The sequence below is a fragment of the Oryzias latipes genome, chromosome 14, assembly GCF_002234675.1.
Source record: "Oryzias latipes chromosome 14, ASM223467v1".
Classification (NCBI taxonomy): Eukaryota; Metazoa; Chordata; class Actinopteri; order Beloniformes; family Adrianichthyidae; genus Oryzias; species Oryzias latipes.
The window spans coordinates 15,713,891-15,737,428 of record NC_019872.2 but is presented as its reverse complement, the minus strand read 5'-3'; the positions used below and the strand labels follow the sequence as shown (position 1 = coordinate 15,737,428).

Genomic DNA, 23,538 nt, shown 5'->3' with positions numbered 1-23,538 from the left:
AAACTTCGCCATTTACTCCTCTGTTCACCTCTGCTTACAAATTATGATTTATTAACTCAAAAAACGGCCGCGCCCTCTAGTGGCGAACTTCAGAACAACGCCTTTAAGCCACTCTTCATAACAGGAATACTGTTAACATTGTTGAAGTTTCGCTTTAATTTTACATCGAGGGTTTACTATAATAACATGAAATGCAAATGAACTCTATGGACATTTTTTTGCAATGGGATACATTTTCTTTTTTCGCATAGAACAGAAATAAATCTAAAAACATTTTACCCAAATTACTGTGAATATCATATTAAATGACCAGGAATAAAAAAAAGAAAAACTCTGTATGTAGAAAAAACTTTCGTCGACATTAAACCTGAGTTCATATGAAATGTTATATATTGTTCAGGGTTAAATATTCACTAAACCATTTCAAGCATGTGAACAGTAAAATAACACAAATAGTATTCTTAATTAAAAGTGGTTTTGATCACAGAAACAAATGAATATATTCTTCTCATTTGTTAATACCCTTTCAAGCAGCCACAGGTTGTTGCCACTGGTTTACGATCGCTTATAATGTAATTTAGCCAATCACAATCGAGAAAACATACTCACAGGTTCTGAGAGAGTGCTGGGGACAGAACACATTGGGCCGGGCTTTGGACAACCCTGTCTGAAAGGCTCAGGTGCCGTGTGACAAAGAACTACAAACTGTAGTTCTTCAAGAAAGCTATCTAGAATAATATTCAACCACATTGTAAAGGATATTTTGGAAGCTTTATTTGTACGTTTGTATGTAATTATATCCTCTTGGCAGGACATATCCTAAACATGGCGATCATCGGTTAGAATTATTTTTTTTCTATGGGCAATGGCAGTGTTTCCCAACCCTGGTCACTGGGCCATGGTAATCCAGAATTCTTGCACTCAACTAGAAACATTTGAGTTTCGACTTGAATTTCTTTACCATAACTCCTCCAGGCAATATCATTTTGTCTTCCTTTGATGGTTTTGTTGTGTGTGTGTGTGGGTGTGTGCGCGCGTGCGTGTGTGCGTGTGTGTGTGCGTGCGTGTGTGTGTGTGTGTGAACTGCAGCACACACTGGTTTTAACCCTGTTTGACCTGTTGAAAGATGTTTGTTGATTAAACTTAGATTTTTTAACGAGTTTTTATTTTATTTTGGCAATGCTACCTTTACTTTTTTTGAACCATTTTGTTGTTTTATGTCGGTTCAAGCATATTTCCTGATCGAAATGGTCATATATAGATAACATATAGATTTCTTTTTGTCGTAAATTTAAAAATGGATAATAAAGAGAAGACATTTTACGATTGTGTCACTTTTATTTCGTTGTTGTTCGGTTTCTATTGTCTCCACAATAATATTTTCAGAAGGGTTTGCGCCATGTTTGGTATCCACATCTGAAGATGGTTCACTTGCCTGCTCAAGTTGTGATTTGTGGCGTGATCGTTTTTTATTTTTGCCTCATGACAAGAACGAGCTGCACAGTCACGTCCTGACCTAAACCGCAGCGGGGTTTTTTTGTTTTGTTTTTGGGGCAGATGAGCTGACCGCACACCGGACGTCTCCCATATGACCAAACTCTTTTCCTCATAGTTCCCCTCCTTGTCGGACCGTCCCATCACAAGGCGAGGGGGGGGAGGGGCTTAACACAACATCACCCGTGACCCGAATGGAATATAGATGACTTCTCTCTGGAACAGTTTTGGGAATGCTGACATTTCAGCCCAGAAATAACGTTTTTCTGCTGTCCTGCATGCGGAGCAGCGGTGCTAGCTGAAGTCGGAGTGAGTATATCTCTTTGACGCGAAAAAATGAATCGCTTTTTCAAACGACGGCAGCAGAACTGACGTACCCAGTTATGTCGGAAGGGGGAAAAGTTGCATTAGCCTAGGGTTTGTCTGTTATTATACGTTTAGCGTCATTTAACAGTATCTCTTTGGGGACTGGGACAGAGACAGAGAGCAGGGAGGAGACGAGACAACCTCGCCTTCTGTAACATTTTGCTCTTTTCAAGTTGCTTATTAGTAGCGAAACAGACTGATGCTAAAGAGAAAAATGTCGACCTCCCTAAATTCTTCCCTTAAAGCGTTCCAACGTTTTTGAGAGGCGACATTTTGGTGTCACTTTTTTTTGCAGATACCGAAAGAACTATGACATAGTGATAGTTGGCATATAATCTCTTGACTCAGCAGTTTAAAAAAAGAATAAAGGTACAAACTTGCCTTTACTTGCAACTTGGGTGTTTGCATTTCACCTAACCACACCCAAGACATGCTATCTTCATGGCAAAAAATGTCAAGAACAAAAAAAGCTAGCTTGCTGGGAACTGTGTTAGTTAACTGCAGCCGGTTCATTGTGTCTCAGAAAAGATCAGATACTTTTAGCATTTGCCCATGAGTGTCCTAGTCTCACAGCTTCAGTAGTTTTCCTTCCCTTTTCAAATCAGAATGACATCTGGGGAAAACTAAGGTGGCCTTTTGGACACATAGACACACATACACATTGTGTAGGAACCTATTGCGATAAGTGGTAACCCGCTGGTTTCACCCACGCGGTACTCTCGCACGCGCGCGCACAGATATTCAGTCAAAAGTTATCATTGTTTACAAAAGAAAGGTACAATATCCGTGTTTTCTCTGACTTATGTTTTTGAAAAATCTGAATTTGATCTCTTATGTTGTCAAAAGTATTGTTAAATAGGGTTTATTATGATGACCTATGGCTTTCAGCATCAATCGTACCAATTTGCTTACAACAATAAACATTTCCATTAGAAAATACTGGGCTAGACCAAAAGTAGATTTTAAAGAAGTGAATCCGGGTTGACATTTAGACCCACACACCTTTTGATTTTCCTGATAATTTCTAATAGATTTTTGTGAATACTTTTTGTTTGTTTGTTTGTTTGCACACAATTTTAACATAGTTTAAACAAAGGGAACTTATCTCACTTGTGTCATGTTTATAAGTGGATTTTTAAGGGTTTGTTTACACTTATTTCACTTAAAAAAAAACCTGCCTCAATTTATTAAATACATTTGTCAAATTTCTTTCAAAGCAAGTTCCTATGTTTTTATTTGGCAAAAAAAAAAACATATTTTCTTTCTGTTTTTCAAATAAGAAGTTGTATTATTTTCATAGCTTCGAGAAAACACTTTTTGATCATTGGTTTTAGAATGGAAATTTGACAAATAACTTGATATTTATTAAATGATGGTGATAGAATTGTGAATTAGTCCTGTGACAGATTGCCGACCTGTCCAGGGTGCACCCTGCCCGCGACAGGCTCCAAACAACCCCATGACCCCGAAAGGCACACAGCACAATAAGAAAATGGATGGATGTATTTGTGAATTAACATCAAAGTGATACAGTAATACAGTAGCCAATGATTTCAAGTAATAAAAAGATCAAACATTAGATTTTTTTTTCTTCCTTTAAAGATCTCATCTTGCAAAAACGTGTCGTATAGAGTTATGATTAAATAAAGGCCACGCAACTTTTTAAATGACTCGCATAATGATCAGCCTTTTAAAAAGCATAAATGTTTTGGCCAAACACCAACGACATTCTCACTTTTATCTATTTTTGACAGAAACAGGTTTCTTTGGCTCGATTTGCTAATTGTATAAAACACAAATACCTGTAGAAACTTTATAGCCCAATCTTAAATTCTAAAAAAAACAAAAAACAGTTGTCCTAAAGTTAGCAATTGCCCTTTAAATGTAAATACTTTGTTTCTGCATTCTTGCTTTTTAGACAGAAAGTTAGCCTAACCTGTTCTCCCTGAAACATTCTCCAATTGGAAAAAAACAAACAAACACATATGTATTTATTCACACCCACTATTTGTTGACCTAAATTTAGTTGTTTAACATTATTTGGTGAATAGTGGAATAGTAGGCAGTGTTTCCTTGGGCGAGCCACTAAGCTGGCTGATGGCATTATACTGATGATTATGTGTATCCCCTACATTAAAACAGGCTCTTTGCATGTTGATTCTCTTGTAAAAAGCATGAAAAAGGCTCCAAATATAAATAACATGACTGTGAAATGGTTTTAATTGCATAAATGGCAGAACTTTGATTCATCAAAAAATGATGTCATTACAACAAGATATAATTTATAATACATGTTGTGCATTTTGCACAACATGTATTATATGTATATGTATTATTCCCACCGTCCAAAAACATGCTTCATAGGTTGATTGGCAACTCTAAATTGTCCCTAGGTGTGAGTGTGAGAGCAAATGGATGTGTGATTGAGGATATTCTACCCTGCGACAGACTGGCGACCAGTCCAGGGCATCCCTTGCCTACGCCCATGTGGCCGGGATAGGCTCCGGCAACCATGTGACCCCGAAAGGGAATAAACGGTAAAGAAGATGAATGAATGAATGTTGTGCATTTTAGAAGATGTAGGATTTTGTCTGTGCGTCATTTAACAGTATCTCTTTGGGGACTGGGACAGAGTCAGAAACAGAGAGCAGGGAGGAGACGAGACAACCTTGCCTTCTGTAACATTATTCTTATTAGCAAAACAGACTGGTGCAAAGAGAAAAATGTTGCCTCTCTAAATTCTTCCCTTAAAATGTTCTAACGTTTTGAAGAGGCGACATTTTGGTGTCACTTTTGCAGATACCGAAAGAACTAATGACGTTACTTGTTGGCATATTTTGACTCAGCAGTTAAAAAAAAGGATATTATAAAGGTATTTACAAACTTGCTTTTATTTGCAATTTAGATCAGGTATTTGCATTTCAGCTGTAACCACACCCAAGACATGCTATGTTTATGGTAAAAAATGTCAAGAGAAAAAAAAAAGCTAGCTTGCTGGGAGCTCTGTAACTGTAGCCGGTTCATTGTCTCAAAAAAGATCCGGTACTTTTAGCAACATTTGCCCATGAGTGTCCTTGTCCCACAGCTTCAGTTGTAGATGTTTTCAGTAGAAATGGTTTTACCGGATTAATGGCAGAAATTGGATTAATCTAAAAAAGGATGTCATTGCAACAATGTATAATTTTTAATACTTGTGTATTTTAGAAAATTTAAGAAAATTTAATGGTTCAAGGAACCAGCCACAGCTGCAAATCAAGTACAGACCCTTTCCAAAAAATAGAATATCATGGAAAATTGTATTCAGTTCCACAATTACAATGATTACAATGAAATTCTTATTATCTTTTGCTCATACTGCAGCAAAAAGATCGCAGACAATCACCTCCGGCCACATCACCAACATGGTCGACGTGCAGCTGACTTTTGACATCCTGGTGGGTCGCACTGTAGCGATGCGCACAATGGGGCAGGAAAAGTCTGCGTTTATTGTTGTAAGAGGCAGCGCCAGGCGATTTACGCCACAGTTTGTGAATGGATGGTAGAAGCTTGGGGTAACGTGTCTGCTTGCACTGCTTTCAAAGTGTAGAAAAGTCATTCAGGAGGAGCCGCACGACAACGAGATGGACTTTGACGATGACGAAAGGGAACCTGGCGTTTTTGATGGAAATTTAGCCCGGCTGCTCATTTCAGATACAGAATATGAGGACTTTGATGGATTTTTGGATTCTGAGTGATGATTGATAAAATAAAAGATAAATCACAACCAGATTAGCTTTGCTCCTGCCGCCTTTTTTAGAACACACACTAGTGTTGTCAAATGAGTGTGTGTGTGTGTGCTGAAGCCGGTGTGTCTGCACTAGGGCGTGTGCTGGAAGGAGGGGGGCATAGCACTCGGCGTGAGTGAGTGTGTGAGCGCGCATTCAGTTTGTGTTACTCAGTTACGGTGAACAGTAATAAAAAAGAAGGTTTCTTTAAAAAGAACAGAGACTGGTTCATTTATTAACCCACTCTGGCGGTTCTAAGGGCCTGAACGGGGAAGTGAACCCTGAAGGCGCCCAGCAGGGGATCTTCCCTGCGTCTTCGGACCACGGTCAGAAACTTCATTGCAGGAAAGTTTCAACACTAGCATGCATGTTTTACCGGTATTTTTAACGTGCCCGCGCCCTAACACCCGGTGCGCCTTTTGCATGTGTCAAATACTGAAAAATCCCCCATAACTGAGACTGCGCCCTATAACCCAGTGCGCCTTGTGGTCGTGAAAATACGGTAACCAATGAACCCATGAAATATGTTTTTGGATGGTGGGAGGAAGCTGAAGTCTCCGGAGAAAACCCACGCATGCACAGGGTTCTGTTTCAGGTCCCCCAGCTGGGACTTGAACCGGAGGTCTTTTTGCTGTGAGGCAAGAGTGCTAACCACTGCCCCACCGTGCATGGATTATGCATATATTTAGTGAAAATGAATCAAATTACAAAAAATTACATTTGTTGACAAAAACCGAAAACGGCATTTTGCAAACATCCAATACCAACAGTCACCTAGAGGCAAACGGTTAAAAATAAGTTAGTTTTTCATCAAAAACATAGCCACCTACAGCGAGTGCTCGAGTCAAGAGCTTTGGCTAAACAAATGCTTGCAAATCTCAGTGAGCTGAGGCAAACATGTATAGGAGAAAAAACAGAATTCCTCTACAACGATGGAGCAGACTGATAAAATCAGACACAAAACAACTAATCACTGAACCATGAAGGCTTTTAGATTTTTGGAATGCACCTAAACTTTTGTTCTCATTCCTACAAAATAACAACAAGATGGTATGGATTGTTTTGATGCATAAATCTATGTTGCTTAAAAAGACTGAACTTCAATTTTTCTTACTTCTGCAGATGTTTTTTCAAAATACATTACAATGTAGTTGTATTCAGGTGTTTTTCTTTTTTTTTATCTTTATCTCCTGTCTTCTGACACAAACACTCCCCTTTCCCCTTGCCTCGTTTCCAGGGAAACAGCCATTCAAAGAAGCCTTCCCACACCATACAAAAGGCGTCCTCCACACCCTGTTGTCTGCTTACACACTGTTTTTACTTCCCATGTGTGATCATGTTGAGCACTTGATCATCAGGTTGAATGATCTCAATGGTTATGGTATACAAAACCTCTGTTTTCAACCTTTTGATTGTTTTTGGTTCCTTTATATTTCCGTTTTTACCAAATTGTGTGCAGTTGTTATGTGCTATTTTGATTTTCTGATTTATTAATTTTTTCGCTTAATATACTAAACCAGTTACTATGCAGTCAGGTTTTTATTTGATGGAATGATTTGTTTTTGCTGCTAACATTGCTGCAAATAAGTGAGCTTTTCTGTTTGGTTTTGCAGTTGTCATCTGGAGCTAAAGTGCAATGGCCAGTTCAGAAGATGTGATTGAGCCACTGGCTGTGAGCACAAGAGCACAAACCCTGGACCGACGGCGCTTTTCTCATGACCTCCACATAATCAACCAAGACGAGTTAGATGGCCTCATGTCAAGGAAGGGTGAGGCAAAGTTCAACAACTTTACTTCAACATGTTAGTGCTTGAACAAAAATGTTTCAATCCTCAACATTGCAGAGGGTCATCACTTCCTGGTGGTTCATTATCTTCCTGAAATAAAAGAAGCAGGCAAACCTTACCTCATACCAGGTGTTCCTATCACATGCAGAGTGGACAACACAGAGAGACACACCACCCGTTCCAAGGTACACCATTTACAGGGTGATTCTCTTAAGTAAACCTGAGCTGTTCCTATCTGTATTTTTATGCAAATGTGGTATTAAAAGGCATACGATAAATTGTGTTTACTTTTTAATACAGTAGAAGTTTTTCATTAAAACAGAAAGTGTGGCTTCAATTCCTAAAATACAGCCAGACAAAAATAACAACAGCTGGTTGGAATGTTAAACTATTCAAACTTTGTCTTTATAATTCATCCTTTCTATGTTGGGTCAGTAAGTAAAACTTTATCCCAATTTTTTGTTGTTGAAGATTTTCAGTTCTAAAGTTAAGAACTGATGCTTTAAGTGGTTTTTGGCGATGTGGATGAGCTGTGGTTCAATGAAAAATGAAAGAACAAAAACCCCAAAAATTCTAGGCGGGTGAGCGTACCGTAAATGAAGTGTGATGTCATTTTTCTGTTTGAATACATTGCCTTAATTAAAGGCCATAGATTTCAAGGAAATCATAACAACCATCTACTCTATGAGTACCAGCACAAAATGAGTGACAGGCAAAATGTACAGGTAATCCCACATTTTGAGTTTTGGTTACCCCAAACTAAGCCAGTGACTCAATAAATACTTCTGTTAAAATGGTCATTTTTGTGAAAAAGAATTTCTGTTATGAATAATGTGCATTTCAATTCCCTGCAGGTCAGGGTGAGTACCCTCTACACAGTGGAGGTGAAACACGGTCCATTCCTCTGGACAGTGAAGAGGAAGTACAAGCACTTTCAGGAGCTGCATCTTGACATTTACAAGCATAAGATGTTGCACCAGTGGAATCCTCTGGGAAGGTTGGTACACTATTCTGTTCATCTCACTCATGCAAATCACTTTCCACAAATCCGGGCTGCTTTGCATTTTCAATGGCCATCCTTAAAAGTACTTGTATATTTTTAATATTCATATTTCCCTCAAAGGTTTTCAAAGGAACGGCAGCGGCTGAGGTTGATGACAGAAGTAATGCCAAATCTTCATGGGAGTGAGCGAGCCAGAAGAACCTCCAGCAAAATGGTAGCAGGATTTGAAGATTTTTTACAATCTTTTTTTTTATCACCAAGACAAGAGAAAGTTATGCTTTTTTTGTTTTGTCTTTACCTATTATTCTTTTTTGGTAGCATTTTATTATACCTAATTTCAAGGAACTGATGTAATGTAAAACAGAGTTTTGATTTGACCCCGTCACCTTTAGGTTCCTCTCATGCTACAAACACACAAAATAAATGATGTAATTTGTGTATTTCCTAGTTTCCTTTAAGCCCAAATTATGTTTCATTCCATGCAGTTCATTCTGCTGTTTTTCCTCTGATGTGACTATTAGTCATCAACATGTGACCTAATAGTTGTGAACAAGGTCTAATAATAAATAAATGAATGGATAAAAATCCGATGTTGCTATTGAATTGGGGTTTGATAGTCATTTTATTAACAAAATAATGAAACACAATGATGTTGTGTTTTGTTGCACAACTGACTGATTTCTGTAACAGTCACTAGGAATTTTACAAGTGTGATTAGATATCATTTCATCTCATACAAATCTGTGTTGGTATGCTTTCTATTGTTGGTTGCTGTTTTAGACCTATGCTTGTTATTTTCACTCGTTTTCCCTTAAAAAGTCACAACCAATTTGACAATGTTGTTTTGCTTCTCTGACACAGAAATTCCTCGAGGAGTACCTGAATAACCTTCTTGAGATTGAATTCTGTAGAAATGACCACAGCATGGTAACTGCGTACCCCACCTTAATCTGTTTGAATGAAGTACTAGTGGAACATTGTGTGTTGTGTGTTTGAATTGTCTTTTTGTCCCTTGACAGATGGAGTTCCTCTCTATCAGTGCTCTCTCCTTTGTAGCTGATCTGGGGCCCAAGGGCTTGTAAGCGAAACATTTCAGCCAGAGTGGCTGACCAAGATGACTGACTTGATCGCGTCGGTTCATCCGGCTCATTTGTGGTTTTTCTTTTTTAGGGAGGGGCCTATTTACAAGAGGTCAGGTGGTCACCGCATTCAGGGTCTGAACTGCTTTGGCCATCATCAGTTCTGTCTCCGCTGGTCTCAGCGCTGGCTGGTGGTGAAAGACTCTTTCCTCATGTATATGAGCCGGGATAATTGCAGAATCAACTTTGTGCTGCTGTTTGACCCAGAGTTCTGTGTGAAAGTTGGCCATGCCAACACAGACATCAGAGATGGCGTCTGCTTTGAGAACTTTACTCGGTTAGATCAATCTGCTTTTTAGTTCAAACTTAATGGGCTATGATTGTATGCAAAGTGGGCTATCTTATTTTTAACATATGTTTTCTTCATTTTTCATTAGGAGTTTAGTTATTAAATGCAACAACTTCAGGCAAAGTCTTTGGTGGAGCCATCAGATAAACCAGATAAAAGATGAGTGCGACTTTTGCAAAGTGCAAGACTATGGGGGATTTTTTCCCCCACGGGAAAACACTCTCACCAAGTGGTCAGTAATGCAGTTCTACTAATATTTATTGTACAGTGCAAGATGTTTAAATCTTAACACTTATGTTTTATTCATTCAGTCTATTTTAACTTACTACATTTTATGATTTGACCACATATGAGCATTTTTGCACTACCTTCACTTTAAATTCTTTTTAGGTATGTGAATGGAAGAGACTACTTTGCAGACCTAGCTGATGCTCTTGAACAAGCCAAGGAGGAGATTTTCATTACTGATTGGTGGTAAGAGTTGGAGAGATCAGTTTTATAAAGCAGATCTTCCTTGAATAAGAAGGATTTTCTGAGTCCTTACCAATGTATCTAACACAAAGATCTATTTTTTTATGTTAAATATTATGGTTTGACTGAACAATAATATAATTCAGATTCAGATTTTTTTGTCTTCTGGTTAAGGCTCAGCCCAGAAGTTTTTCTGAAGAGACCAGCAACTGACAACTACTGGAGGCTGGATGAGCTGCTTAAACGAAAAGCAGTAGGCATTCTTTTCATGCTTGGTTTTTCTTTGTAGCCCTTACCATCCAAAATCATGAATTTCTTAGACTTTGTTGGACATAAGTAAAAATGCAGTAATTTAGTGACTATGAAGCTATCTTACTTTCTAGGGAATGCCATTTTAGGTTTTAAACTAGTGATTGACCTTTAGGCAATTTCCCTGATTTTTCATTATCTTACGTGGTAAAGTTTCCATTAAAACCTTTTCTGTGCAGGAACAGGGGGTGAAAGTGTGCATCCTGCTGTACAAAGAGGTTGAGGTGGCTCTTGGCATCAGCAGTGACTACAGCAAGAGAACATTGATGGATTTGAACACAAACATCAAGGTCTATTCTCTTTTTGGACAGCTTTGTTGACTTAGCCACAAGTGGCAAGAAAGTATTTTAGTCACATGTTTTCTAAGTTGTCCCACTTAAAAAGATGAGATAGCTCTTTAATGCTTTTTATAGGAACACTTCAATTATGTGAGACGGAATGTAAAAAATAGTGTAATATAATTATGTAGATAAGTATAAATAAGTATATGCTAAGTAACAAAATACTTTGTGACCCTGGTTGTCGATGACAGAGGTCAAACGTTTCCTGTAGTTCTTGACCAGGTTGGAGACTCTGTAGCTGCTATTTTGGTCCATTCTTTCATGCAGATCTCAAAGACTGATGTTTTGGGGCTGCTGTTAAGGAACACGGACTCTTAACCCTCTCAAAGATTTTTTATTAGATTGAGGTTCAGAGTCTGGCTAGTTCATTCTAGAACCATTGTAGAATGCTTTTTATGTAGCAGTTTCTTCGTTGCCTGGGCGACGTGTTTGGAATTATTGTCATGCTCGAGGATCCTGCTACGTTTCATCTTCACTGATGGAAGAAGCTTTTATCTCAAACTCTCACCAAACATGATCTTGTTCATCCTTCCTTTAATATTAAGGTTGCAGGCTTACTGGATAGGTGTCTTGTGTACAGATAACCAGTCCAAACAGGTATTATTGATACAGGTAATATGTGGGGATAGAAGAGCTTCTTAAAGATGAAGAAACAGGTCAGTGATGGACAGAATTTGTAATCATTTGTAGTTGGTAAGTATTCATTATCTGAACCATTTTACAATTAAATTCTTTAAAATTATACAAAAATGTGATTTCCTGGATTATATTCACATTCAGACTGACACAGTTGAAGTGTATCTATGATGAACATTATAGCCCTCTGTCATCTTTTTTAGTAAAACGACTTGCAGAATTAGTAACTGATAAATACTTTTTTGCTCCCCTGCATTAAAACGGTCAAAGATTTTAAACTAACATTAATTTGTGCTTTTTGCCCCTGTGGTCTATTAGGTAATGCGGCATCCTGACCATTTATCGTCTGTTGTCCTCTTTTGGGCCCACCATGAAAAAACAGTTGCCATTGATCAAACTGTGGCCTTTGTAGGGGGGATTGATCTAGCATTTGGGAGGTGGGATGACAGTCAGTATCGACTAACTGACCTTTGTTTGGCAAACGGTGAGAATGAGGAGCAACCAGGTGCAGAGGTACAAGTAAGTGTTCTCTTCAGCTTGTAGTTTGTCACAGATCGATTACTGTAGAGTGTCACACCCCGCAGAATCTGATGGGAGACTCTGTTCAATAGGACACTGGTGCAGCTCAGGATCCCCTTTTGGAAAACTCCACAAACCAGGAACCACTTGATCTGTCTAGAAACACTAAACTTTGGCTTGGCAAAGACTACAACAACTTTGTCAAGAAAGACTGGGTCCAGCTGGACAAGCCCTTTGAAGGTACATAAGCTTAGTCCCTGTGAATGTGAGATTTAAACTTAGAGGACTAAAGGACTGCTTCATTTTTATCAGACAATGTTGATCGCTCTGAGGTTCCCCGCATGCCGTGGCGCGATCTGTCTGCATCCATTCACGGAAAAGCTGCCAGGGATGTCGCCCGCCACTTCATCCAGCGCTGGAACTTCACCAAGGTCAGACAGGACAGAGAGCATTTTAACGAATATTTGCCTAATGTACATACAGAGTAATAATAGAGGAAAAAAGTACACACATTTTCTTTGTTCTTTATATTCCCTTTGTGTGGAAAAATACTATAATGTTTTAAGAATTGGGGGGATTTGGCCTTTAAGTATATGTTAGTGGAAGAAAATCGGTGTAAAAAATGATGGAATAAATTAAAAGTTACCAATTGAAAAAGGTGTGTGGTATAGGAGGAGGCACAAGGTTCTGCTCAAAAGATTCAAATGATCACATTTTAGTATTTGGAAAATGAAAAGATTTGTACATACAATGATGGTGTGTGGAGATGTTTTGAAAAGGTTTGTTATTTTTATAAAAAAAACATTCTAGAACAAATAGAAGCTGAAGTGAAACTATTCTTCCTTTGGTGGTTGTTACCTGAAACCAACTGGAATATGAACCCCATTCTACACCGACCAGTTTAAAGAAAAAGCTTTTAGCAGGAATTGCGAAAGATCCAACACATACACAAATTTAAATCTGCTCATTTATCTTTTCTTTAGATCTTCAAAATCAAGTACAAAGATGACTACTACCCATACCTGCTTCCCAAGTCTCACTCTGTCGAAGACCCGCTTTCATACGTTGTACCAGGATCCAAGAAGGCAAAAGTCCAGGTATGGAAAGCATGCACAGAAGAAGCAGGCAACTCCTGTAAAAAAAAAAGTCTGCAAAAAATGACAGACATGATCAACAAATTGCTTAATCCAATTATTTTAAATCACAACATGCATCTGGCTTGACAGTTAATTAGCGTTTAGAGAAAGATGATTTATGTTAAAATTAAAAATTTTCATTGTTTATGGCTCATATAAAATATTTCAGGTCCTGTAGTTTATGAGGCTGTAGGCTCCATTTTTAATTGAGGGAGAATAGATTGGGTCTAAAGGAAATCAAAGTAAAAACTGCAAAGATTCTGGTTGCAAAAACATTTGAAGTGTCTGTTAATCTAGTATATTTTTGGTGTCAGTCTTCAATCAACAGGTTAACTTTGCATAAATAAAGTTCTCTTCATTTGTTTTGTAAGTTCACAGTTTAGCACTTGTTTGGGGATCATATTTCAGAAAAAACTATTTCACTCAAACAATATACTATTTTAAGTGATAATAATGTCAAATTGTTAGAATTCTGTGTTTGGTCTTTTAGTTGCATTCAGATCATGTTTACCTGCATGAGAAAGTGATTATATTCTCCAGTTGATCTTTAAAGAGTGTTTTCTTTTTGATTACTACATGATCAATATTAATTATAGGAAAAATAAGGCCTTATGTTCTTAAATCAAGTCAAACGTTTAAATATGTCTTTTTTCCTTATATTTTGAGTTTATTTGCTGCAGGTGGTTGAAGAAAAGTAAACTGTACAGAAAATAAGAGCTTCCACCATTTCTGCCTTTGTTCAGAATAGCCAGAGAAAACAACTGCACTTCATTCTGTCTGCAACAGGCTTTCAGAAGGCTTCTTATTATTAGTCTGCACAGCATGCCAAGTCAGTTTCAGTTTAATGTTAAATTTTAGATAAATGAACTGCATAGAGTTTCAGAACTTCAAGGAGACTGAATTGAATCCCAACACAATAATTCAAAGATAAATTCAAACTCAACTTCATGTGTGTTAGTTAAAAAAGTTCCCAGAATTCTCATCCGTGTTAAAGACCCACCTCATTAAAATTATGCTATTGGTGTTTTAAGCATATTCTTGGGGCCTTTTTCTTAGGACTGAGGAAGAAAATTAAACATAGAGTTGCAATTCTGAGGACTTCTTTATTCAAATAGTGGTGAATTAGGAGCAGAAGAAAAAAGCTTGTTTGAAAAAGACGTAGCAGTGACGTAGAAACCACAGTCAGCGGGCCACAAGCTCCCTGCTTCGCTCCATTCTGATGCATCCCCTTGGAGATAACTAGATCCATTTACGTCTGTGTTTTCCTTAAAACATCTGGCTAAAAACTCTACAGCTGGATAGCTCCAATTTTGCTCAATATTTTTGTTGCACCGTTATTATTAGGTTGGGGCTGTGAGGAGCTGTAAGCTAGCGGGAGAGCTCATAAACAGAGATGATGGGAAGTAGGAGTAGGCTTACTCAGAGGCAGCGATCCTGCCCACAACACAGAGGGGGAATTTCTAATGAACTACTACTGCTGCTCTACAGAAACTTTGTCCAAGCAAACCACCCAGGTTTTTGATTTTGGCTAAAAATGGCATCATCATAATTAAAAGACCACCGGAAAACTATTTACAAAAGATCAAGAGATGATCGGAGGGGACTTTAAATTTGCCACTGTATTCAGTACTGAACCCAAAACTTCAAACAGATTGTTGAATCATTTTTTTAAGAAGGTTGTTTTAACTCTAAAACACATAAATAAACGGTCCTGTTGTCTGATTTTTATGCTAAAATTCTGTTAAAGTGCGAAATCGACGCAAGTCCGTGTCCTAAGCTTCCATGCACAATTTCCTCAGGTGCTGCGCTCTGCTGATCGTTGGTCAACCGGAACATGTGAGAATTCCATCCTCAACGCCTATATCCAAACAATTGAGAAAAGCCAGCACTACATCTACATCGAGGTAATGAGACAACTCCCCTGGTATTAGTTGAAAAACGGCCTGAGAATGATGTAGATGACCGCAAACTACCAGCTGGCTTTAAGAACCCATTGAAAAACAGTTTTGCTGTTCATTCATGTTTACTCCATAAGAATCTTTGACCTAATTAGGAGGTTTCCTGAGCTTGAATAGCTCTTTTCTTTGCCAGCTTCCTCCTCTGGCCTTCAGTTCATACTGAGCCGCCATCTGCCTTTTCTCCTTCAGAACCAGTTCTTCATCAGCTGTGCCGGCGAAAATGTGTACAATGGCATCGGTGACGCAATTGTAAATCGAATCTTGCGGGCTCACAGGTGAGACTCACTTTACGCTATTTTCATTTTTTATTAGTTTGTTGTTTCCCAACTATGAAAGTTAAAGTTATCAAGCAGCAAACAAAAATGTTTGAGCTGAAGGTGGATTTCAATGGGATTGTGATGGGGTGTTGACTTACTGTTAGAAAGCTGAAACACTTTGAGTCAACAAACTCATGACATAGACTTTTGGAAATTAAAATACAATAAAATACTTCCACTCTCTTGTGATTCCGCAGAGAGCAAAAGAAGTACAGGGTGTTTGTGGTTATTCCTCTGCTTCCTGGATTTGAGGGAGATCTCACTGCAAACACTGGAAATGCCATCCAAGCCATTTTGCATTTCACTTTCAGGTGAGTGCCTTTTATGTCCCTTATCACTTTCCTTTAGGTGTGCACAACAGAGAGGATTTTACAGCCACAGACTATTGCAGCTCTGGAAATCCCATTAGTCATACATGAGTGCTGCAGATTGACATTTTTTCAGTTTCTTTGCCCAAATTTGTGTTTATGACAGAGTCTGTGTTACTAAGGTTGCCCGATTCTATGCTGAGTAGGTGGGATTAATGTCTTCTTCTGTGTAATCTTTCAGTCATTACTAAAGACCATTGCTAAACTACAGTTAAAGTGGTTAATGAACTGGATTATAACTGCCAACAGGGTTGCATAGGTTTATAAAATTTGCACAAAAATATATATATTTTTTCTTTTTTCCCCTCAAGTAAATCGGTGCTTTGTTTATAGGAACTGTCTTAAATACATTATGGCTTATGATATAAAATATTTAATATTTCTATTTTGACAAATTTGATGTTTGCATATTTGTTTGCATAAATGCACATTAAAATGTTTCCTACATTTAAGTGAACACTAAAGACGCCATTCCACCACATATTTGGTGAAAGTTAGGATTATTTTAGATTTAGTTTCTGAAGTTGTCCATGCAAAGTTTTTTACTAGCACAGGTTTAGTTTTGTCATAATGTGCTGTCACATTGTTGTGTAAACAGCTTTGTTTTCATCTTCAAGGACAATTTGCCGCGGAGAGCAATCCATTCTGCAAAGACTGCGTGATGGTGAGCTTTCTCTTAATTGTCTGCTTTATTTTGATTTGTAGCGCCCCTTCTTTTGACTCACTCCCCCTGCCCCACTGCTACTCCTTTACATTAAATCAAGTAGATCAAAGTACCAATTTACCCGACTTCTACTGTTCCTGGGTGAGATTCCATTACAAACATTTTTTAATCTTGATTCTGTTCCCCCTAGTAAAGGACCAGTGGACTGAGTACATCACCTTCTGCGGCCTCAGAACGCACTCCCAGCTCTCCCAGAAGCTTGTCACAGAGCTCATCTATGTTCACAGCAAGACACTCATTGCTGATGACCGCTGTTACATCATCGGTGAGTCACCTCTGAGGCTCTGGCCAAAAAAACCTTCCACTAATCAAAGAGCTCATCAATACCTGAGCTGTGATAAGCAACACTTGATGCAGAACCATTCCAGCCTTGCAGAATTTAAAACGTCTTCTGTTGTTATAAATTACATGTCATAAATGACAGTTTGGACATATAAATTTGCATTTAGTGGGTCATATTTAGGGTTTCCCACTCTGAGCTGTTTTAGCAGACTGTGATAAATCTGTCATAGTTTTATATGGGTGATCTAGATTTAAAAAAAAAAAACCTTTTTCACTTTGACCTGCTATTTCAAGAGAGATTACTTTTAGGGATGGGTCAGAAATTGAATACAAGCTAAAAACAATTCGATTTTTAAATGCTAGTATTGTTTTTTGGGTTTTGACAGTGTAGGATTGGACCTCTGCTTTAAGTGAATTGTGTTCTGTTTGTTTCATTCAGTTGATAATACTAAGCTTATAGTCATCAGTTGAAAAGTGGATTTTATTTGGACTTAGGAAGAGTCTGTACATCCACTGGATGAGCTGAACTGTCCTGAAGTCGTGTTTACAAGGATAGAAAGTAGGGAGAATATGTACCAATCTTTCACAGAGAAAAGAAACTGAGCAGAAAGCCAAAGCCGTCAGCTTACCGTTCGATCTACATTACAAAGCTCACAGTGGTCGTGACCTCTGATGAGATCGCAAATACAAGGGACACAGGATGTTTAGGTTTATCAAGGGGGATTTAGTGAAGAGCTCAGTTATCCAGGTGGAGCTTATCACAGACATTCCTTTGCTTCATCAAACAAGCAAACAGAGCCAGATCGGCTGGGTTGGTCATGTGCAGTCTAAACACCCCATACTGGAAGGATTTTAAGCTTATCGCACTGGAAAGTGGTGCACGATAAAGAGCCAGGACTTTTGAGAGACAGACGTTTGTCTTAAATTGGTCACAAACCTTCAAGAAAAGAGCTGTCACATGTGGAAAAGACTGTGGTGGGGTCACCTAAATCGACAAATAGACCTCTTCCTGGACATTGGAGTGCAAATTTAAGGCATGGCATGCCAGTGTCTGAGCAGGTCTGTGCTACTTAAATGTTGATATCCAAATGTAGGGAGGAGAAGGTACCTTTCTATGACACATTTATGAGTTACATTTGTCTGAATCATGTTTATTAAACTATAAAACCGGATCAAAGAATCTGAATTTTAATGGTTAAAGTGGTTTAGCTTTATAGTCTTTTAAATTAATTACTGAAACCTTAAATTAGTAGATTCTTGTTTCTACTTCATGTGATGGAGGACAGTGTTTTCAACCTTTTTTGAGCCAAGGCACACTTTAACCTTGACAAAAATCCCGCAGCACATCAGCATCCAAAAATTTAAAAAGTAGAAACTCATAGTCTGCATTGATCCACAGCCTCTCCACAATCTCACATGCATTTTTGTGGTGATTGTGGCAGAAAAAGCTGGAAGTTGCAGCTGTTTTTTCTAAAGGTTGTAATAAAAGTTAAGTTAGTTTTCAGTTATAATTTTCAACTAAATTTTGACATTTTACCCTGGCAGTGGTTTTTTCTCTCCAGTTTATTAACATGCAATTTTATGTAACCTCAAAAAACCAAATATGTTCTTTCTAAATAATGATTAATTTATTTTTTATATTTATTTCAATGTTAGTGCAAAGGCAACTATAATTTTTGAATAATATGATCCCAATATCTTTGATTTTTTTTACCATAAAAAAGCTAACATTATATTTGTTTTCTGTAGCTTCACAAAAAGTGAACATGTTGAGGTTTTCTTAGTTTTTCTTTTGTCTTCATCAAAGAGGAAGTCTTTGAAAACAAAAAGTTTTTTTTTTCTTTTTAGATGATTAAATTGTTTAAACTTAGTTTATTTGTGTCTGTTGGCCACTTCACCTTAATCCTGTTTCTTAAATGTTGATATTACTTCTTCTTAGGTTTAACATATAAAATAATCCAAGCATTATTAGAAAAGTGTTTCAGTTAGAAAGATGACTTGGACCAAACTCTGGGATGTTTGGCTGTTAACAAACACAAACCTTGAAGCAGAACTAAACTGTTGACCTCTGATTTCATCAACAAAACTGCCGCCAAGGGCAGACACTCTTCTCTGAGCTTCATTGTTTTGTTCACTTGTTCCACGGTCTGACACCGGATTCTGTGGAAAGCTACACCGCTAAAGACGAGCTTTAGCTGGTATTTTTGTTGGAACTGAGAGACTTTACGAGCTGAATCGGAACATGGAAATGAAGACTTTAACCACCTCTGATTGGTCAGACTGATGACGTATGATTAAGCCTCCAAGAACGATTGGTGGAGACAGTTAAAGGGGCGGGACTTTGCCGAAAACAGAGCTAAAGCTGCGGTTCCGTCATTCTTATCAAAGTGTCTTTAATAAAATCAAATAAAAACAAAGAAAAATGTATTTTATTCTCTTTCATATTCCTAACTACTCAGTGTTTTATCAGGGCCTATTTGGATGAACACATAGCTGATAACCTGGAGATGGTAAATGTTTTTAGATCAGTGAAAATGGGTAATTTCCCAAGGTACACCTGACCACATCTCACAGCACATCTGACCATCTCCCACGGCACACTAGTGTGCCGCGGCACACTGGTTGAAAAACACTGATGTAGGAAATTATATTAACTCTACATTTCTTTTTTACAGTAGTTTAACCTGGTAGAAGCTACACTGAAAGACTGGTTCTAAAGCTTATACTCTTGTCCTGCATTGCAGGCTCTGCCAACATCAATGACCGCAGCATGCTGGGCACCAGAGATAGTGAGGTGGCCGTGCTTGTGGAGGATGAGGAGAAGGTACCATCCATCATGGGAGGAGAGCCGTATCAGGCAGGCCGGCTCACACTTGCTCTGCGCAAAGAGTGTTTCAGGTTAGAAGAGAAGCTTGAGCTGTTATTCACCATAAACATCCTTTTTTTACAAAAAAATGTATAAAGTAGCTGTCTGTGTATTAATTGTTAACTTAGGGTGTATTCAGACTGGACACATTTGCTTTGCTTAAAGGGAACCAGAGTTGGTTTCCCCTGATAATCTGGAACAAATTTTCAGTCTGAATGCATTCAAGCGGACCCTGATCCGGGACCAGGAACAGCTCTTGGACCCATCTTTTTAGGTGGTTTTGGTTTGTGTCCAATCGGACTAATAATCATAATGGATTGGATTTATCTGCACTTTTCCAGACGCTCAAAGCGCTTACAATGTGGCCATTATTCATTCACTCTTCATTCATACTTGGTGATGGTAGAGGTGTGACTGCAAGTTCGCTCCTACGGTCCCTCTGACCAATACCGGGACCAACACCATCCATGCATATTCATGCATTAAGGGTCTTGCCCAAGGGCCCTCACTGGGTGGTGTTAACTGCTCACCAATTCAATTGCTTGCTTGTTCAATCCTACTAAGCTCCAGTTCACTCAGTTTTTTCTCAGTCTGAATAGGCTCTGTTCTTGGAGCTTGGAGTTGAACAACTGAACCAAACGGCCACCGTAGCTGGGCATTACAGGAAGTAAACTAAGTAAGAAGGAAGCAACCATGTGCAATGGACAAATGTGGGGCAATGATGAGACAGCAACTCACTGAAATTTGGTCAGGTTAATGCAAGCTCCTTAAAACAACTTTCGATGTGATGCACATTGCTTCTCACACTGTTTTCTTGACAAGCTATATGTCATGGACAATTATCAACGTACCTCCTTAGCCGTTGTCTCTTCAGTGACCGTTCTGCAGCATGCTTCCACTGTACCAAAGTAGCAAGTAAAAAAGTGTTGTTCATGACGTTGATACAGACGTTCAAAATTGCTCAGTGAAATCTATAAATTTGAATCGGTGAACTACCCTGACGAGGATTGTAAAGCTTTAGACTTCCATTATTCTTTCTCTTGTTGCTTTGCCCCGCCCTTGTAATCCTTGGCCAATGACTGAAGAGATCATTAGTCACAAAGTTTTGTTTACAAGCTTTGATTCAAATTAGAAATGGATGGTTGGCGGAGGCCTGTAAACAGACCAAATGCAAGGTTCAGAACTTAATCCCGACCAGATTAAGTGGACTCGGTCCAGAACCACTGACTTTGCAGTCTGAATACTTCCTTAAATCTTACTGGCACAACGGAAAGCTTGAATCATTTCATCCTTTAAAGACAGTGTTTTGTAGACTCTGTTATTTTATCTTTTGCAACAGTGTTCTTGTTGGTGCAACTTCAGATCCCAGCATCAATATAGATGACCCAATCAGTGATGATTTCTTCCATATGGTATGGAATGAAACGGCTAAACTGAATTCTAGCATTTACGACAAGGTAAGAAGCTAAAATTATAAGACCACATACTCTTATTTGGTAGTTTTCTTACCTGCGTTTCAATTGGGTGCTGGTGTCTCTACAGGTCTTCAGATGTCTGCCCTGCGACTCTGTCCGTAACAAGCGGGAGCTGAAGGAGCACTCCAGCCAGGAACGCCTTTGTGACACCAATTATGAGCAAGCAGCGGAAGAGCTGAAGGCAATCCGAGGGATAGTGGTTCATTTTCCCCTGAATTTCCTGTGTGAAGAAAACCTGCTGCCTCCTCTTAACACCAAGGAAGGCATGGCTCCTGTGGAGATGTGGACATAGCCACAGTTTTCCAAAGATCATATCTGCAGGATAGCTCACATGTTTGGACTAGCATCTATCACACTAGATCGAATAGTTACATTATCAGCACTTATGTAAATGTTAAATTATGTTAACCTTAAATATATTTTATGAACACGGCACTACACAGACAAACTAATGACTGTTTGTAGATGAATCCTTGCTTTTCTTCCTAATTATGAAGGTAGTGTGTGCTTTGTTACAGTGCCACCTGAACACTGAGGCCAGAGCTAATGCCGTTTGTGCCTTTCTCAGAAAAGGAATGCAGTCGGAAATTCAACCTCTTTCTCGATCGAGGAACACTGTGTACATTTATTGATGCTGGGTTTTTGGGTGGGTGGGTGGCTCTGTCTCTTTCTCTCCCTCACACTCTCACTCTCTCCCTCCGAGGCTTCACCTCTCACTGCAGTGCCAGAAAATCTGTCAGAACATTTGTGGTTGTTATGGTGACGGATATAAAGAGATGAGTGGAATGTAGCTGAAATAAAGACTGGATAGGGCAGAAAAGAGGGAGAAGGCCGATAGCTTGCTAAATGTGGACGCTGCACCAGAAAAGGGAAAGTAATCTGTTCACAGAACTGAAAATCCTTCAGGAATCATTTCATGTTTTTTTTTCTTTCTTCTTGTATTGAGGGGAACAAAATAAGGTGCACTGCATTTCCATCTGTTAATTGCTGCATTTCTTCGTGTCACCATGACAACTGGGAGAACTGTCATTTCTTCTGGTTGTGGCAGCACTTTTGCATGACAGTGTTTGTTAAAATGCTGCTTAAATAGTTAAAGTGGGAAATTTTTAACTGTAAGCAAGAAAGATGAGATATTTTTCTAATGAAAACTGAAGGTAAATTTGTTTGAGATTGAACAGATCCAGTAGGAAACAGAAGATTCCCTTTTTGTATAATCTGTTATTTTCACAATATTATTATGAGCAACAAAGATGAATTTTTAAGTATAAAAGTTTGGACATTTATACATGTTAGCAAATGTCAGATTTTAACGGTCTCCAAATAATAATCTGTGAGTCTTTGCTTTTATTTTTGTTTACATGAAAGAGCAAGATGTGAGGCTGTCAAACATTACATCACTGTGTGTATTCCATTAGCAGTGCAATGAGTCCTTCATGTACAATCTTCAGGTGAAACAGGCTTCAGGATGAGCCACTATATACCCAGAAAATGTACTGATGTGATGTGTCCATGGGAAATCAAGTTCGGCTGCACAGACGGGTTGTATAAGCTTTTCACAGGTCTCCGCAGGTCAACATCACCATGCTGGTAGTTGCAGCGCAAACAGGTCCATAAATAGGACTGATAACAGATCCCTCATGTGAACACTCCCTCACTCAACAAGGAGCCACTTTCACAGAAAAGCCTGTCACTGTGTTTCCGACTGTTCTTTGCTTCTTTAAAAAAAAAGTCTAAAAAGCACTTTGGGTCCTGGAACACTGGAACATTTGGTTCAATGTGCTCTTTATTGTAGTTGTAGCATTTTTTAAATTTAACCAATAAGTGACTTACACTGAGTAAGTATGAGTAATACTTTCTTTAAACCAATACTTTACATTTAATGCGCAAAACAGTTTTGTAACATATTGATGCTTTTTAAATACTTACCTGAATCAAGAATACTCTTAATACACTTGACCTTTAAACTTGTTCAATAAACTTTTTATATTTGGCTGATCTTAACTGGATTTGTGTAGTTGTAATTTTTGTTAAACAATTCTGAAGTACCTATCCAAAACACAAAAATAGGACCAAATCTGACCAATCCAAGTGAACTGTAGATGAAGGAAAAAAACTAATTCCAAGATGTACAATGTAAGCTTTTCTGCATACTGTTTAACATGGTCTTTTTTATTTTTTACATCAAAGCTGTATTACACTGACATATGTAAATGTTTCCTTTTTAATGAATTAGAAACATACTTTTGAGGATGCAAAGTTTAATAAAGCTTACTGCACCAAGTGCTCTGTTGAAT

The 23,538-nt window shown here is 38.4% G+C and overlaps 1 protein-coding gene across 2 annotated transcripts; it reads left to right on the top strand.

The window, feature by feature from the left end:
* The first annotated feature begins 1,596 nt into the window (after nucleotides 1-1,596).
* Nucleotides 1,597-23,525, top strand: LOC101155216 (phospholipase D1). 2 transcript variants are annotated; one of them, XM_004076473.4, is made up of 24 exons: nucleotides 1,597-1,803; nucleotides 7,238-7,393; nucleotides 7,469-7,596; nucleotides 8,266-8,408; nucleotides 8,535-8,628; nucleotides 9,276-9,341; nucleotides 9,434-9,492; nucleotides 9,585-9,830; nucleotides 9,931-10,074; nucleotides 10,233-10,316; nucleotides 10,488-10,566; nucleotides 10,802-10,912; nucleotides 11,918-12,118; nucleotides 12,211-12,358; nucleotides 12,431-12,549; nucleotides 13,102-13,215; nucleotides 15,054-15,158; nucleotides 15,402-15,487; nucleotides 15,727-15,840; nucleotides 16,515-16,561; nucleotides 16,752-16,886; nucleotides 19,648-19,801; nucleotides 21,109-21,226; nucleotides 21,312-23,525. In XM_004076473.4, the coding sequence occupies exons 2-24, from the start codon at nucleotides 7,261-7,263 to the stop codon at nucleotides 21,534-21,536; spliced, it is 2,853 nt and encodes a 950-aa protein (XP_004076521.1). In that variant the 5' UTR covers nucleotides 1,597-1,803; nucleotides 7,238-7,260; the 3' UTR covers nucleotides 21,537-23,525. The 2 variants fall into 2 exon arrangements, with proteins under 2 accessions (XP_004076521.1, XP_020564587.1); XM_020708928.2 differs by lacking the exon at nucleotides 1,597-1,803 and adding an exon at nucleotides 6,987-7,005.
* The last annotated feature ends 13 nt before the right edge of the window (nucleotides 23,526-23,538 follow it).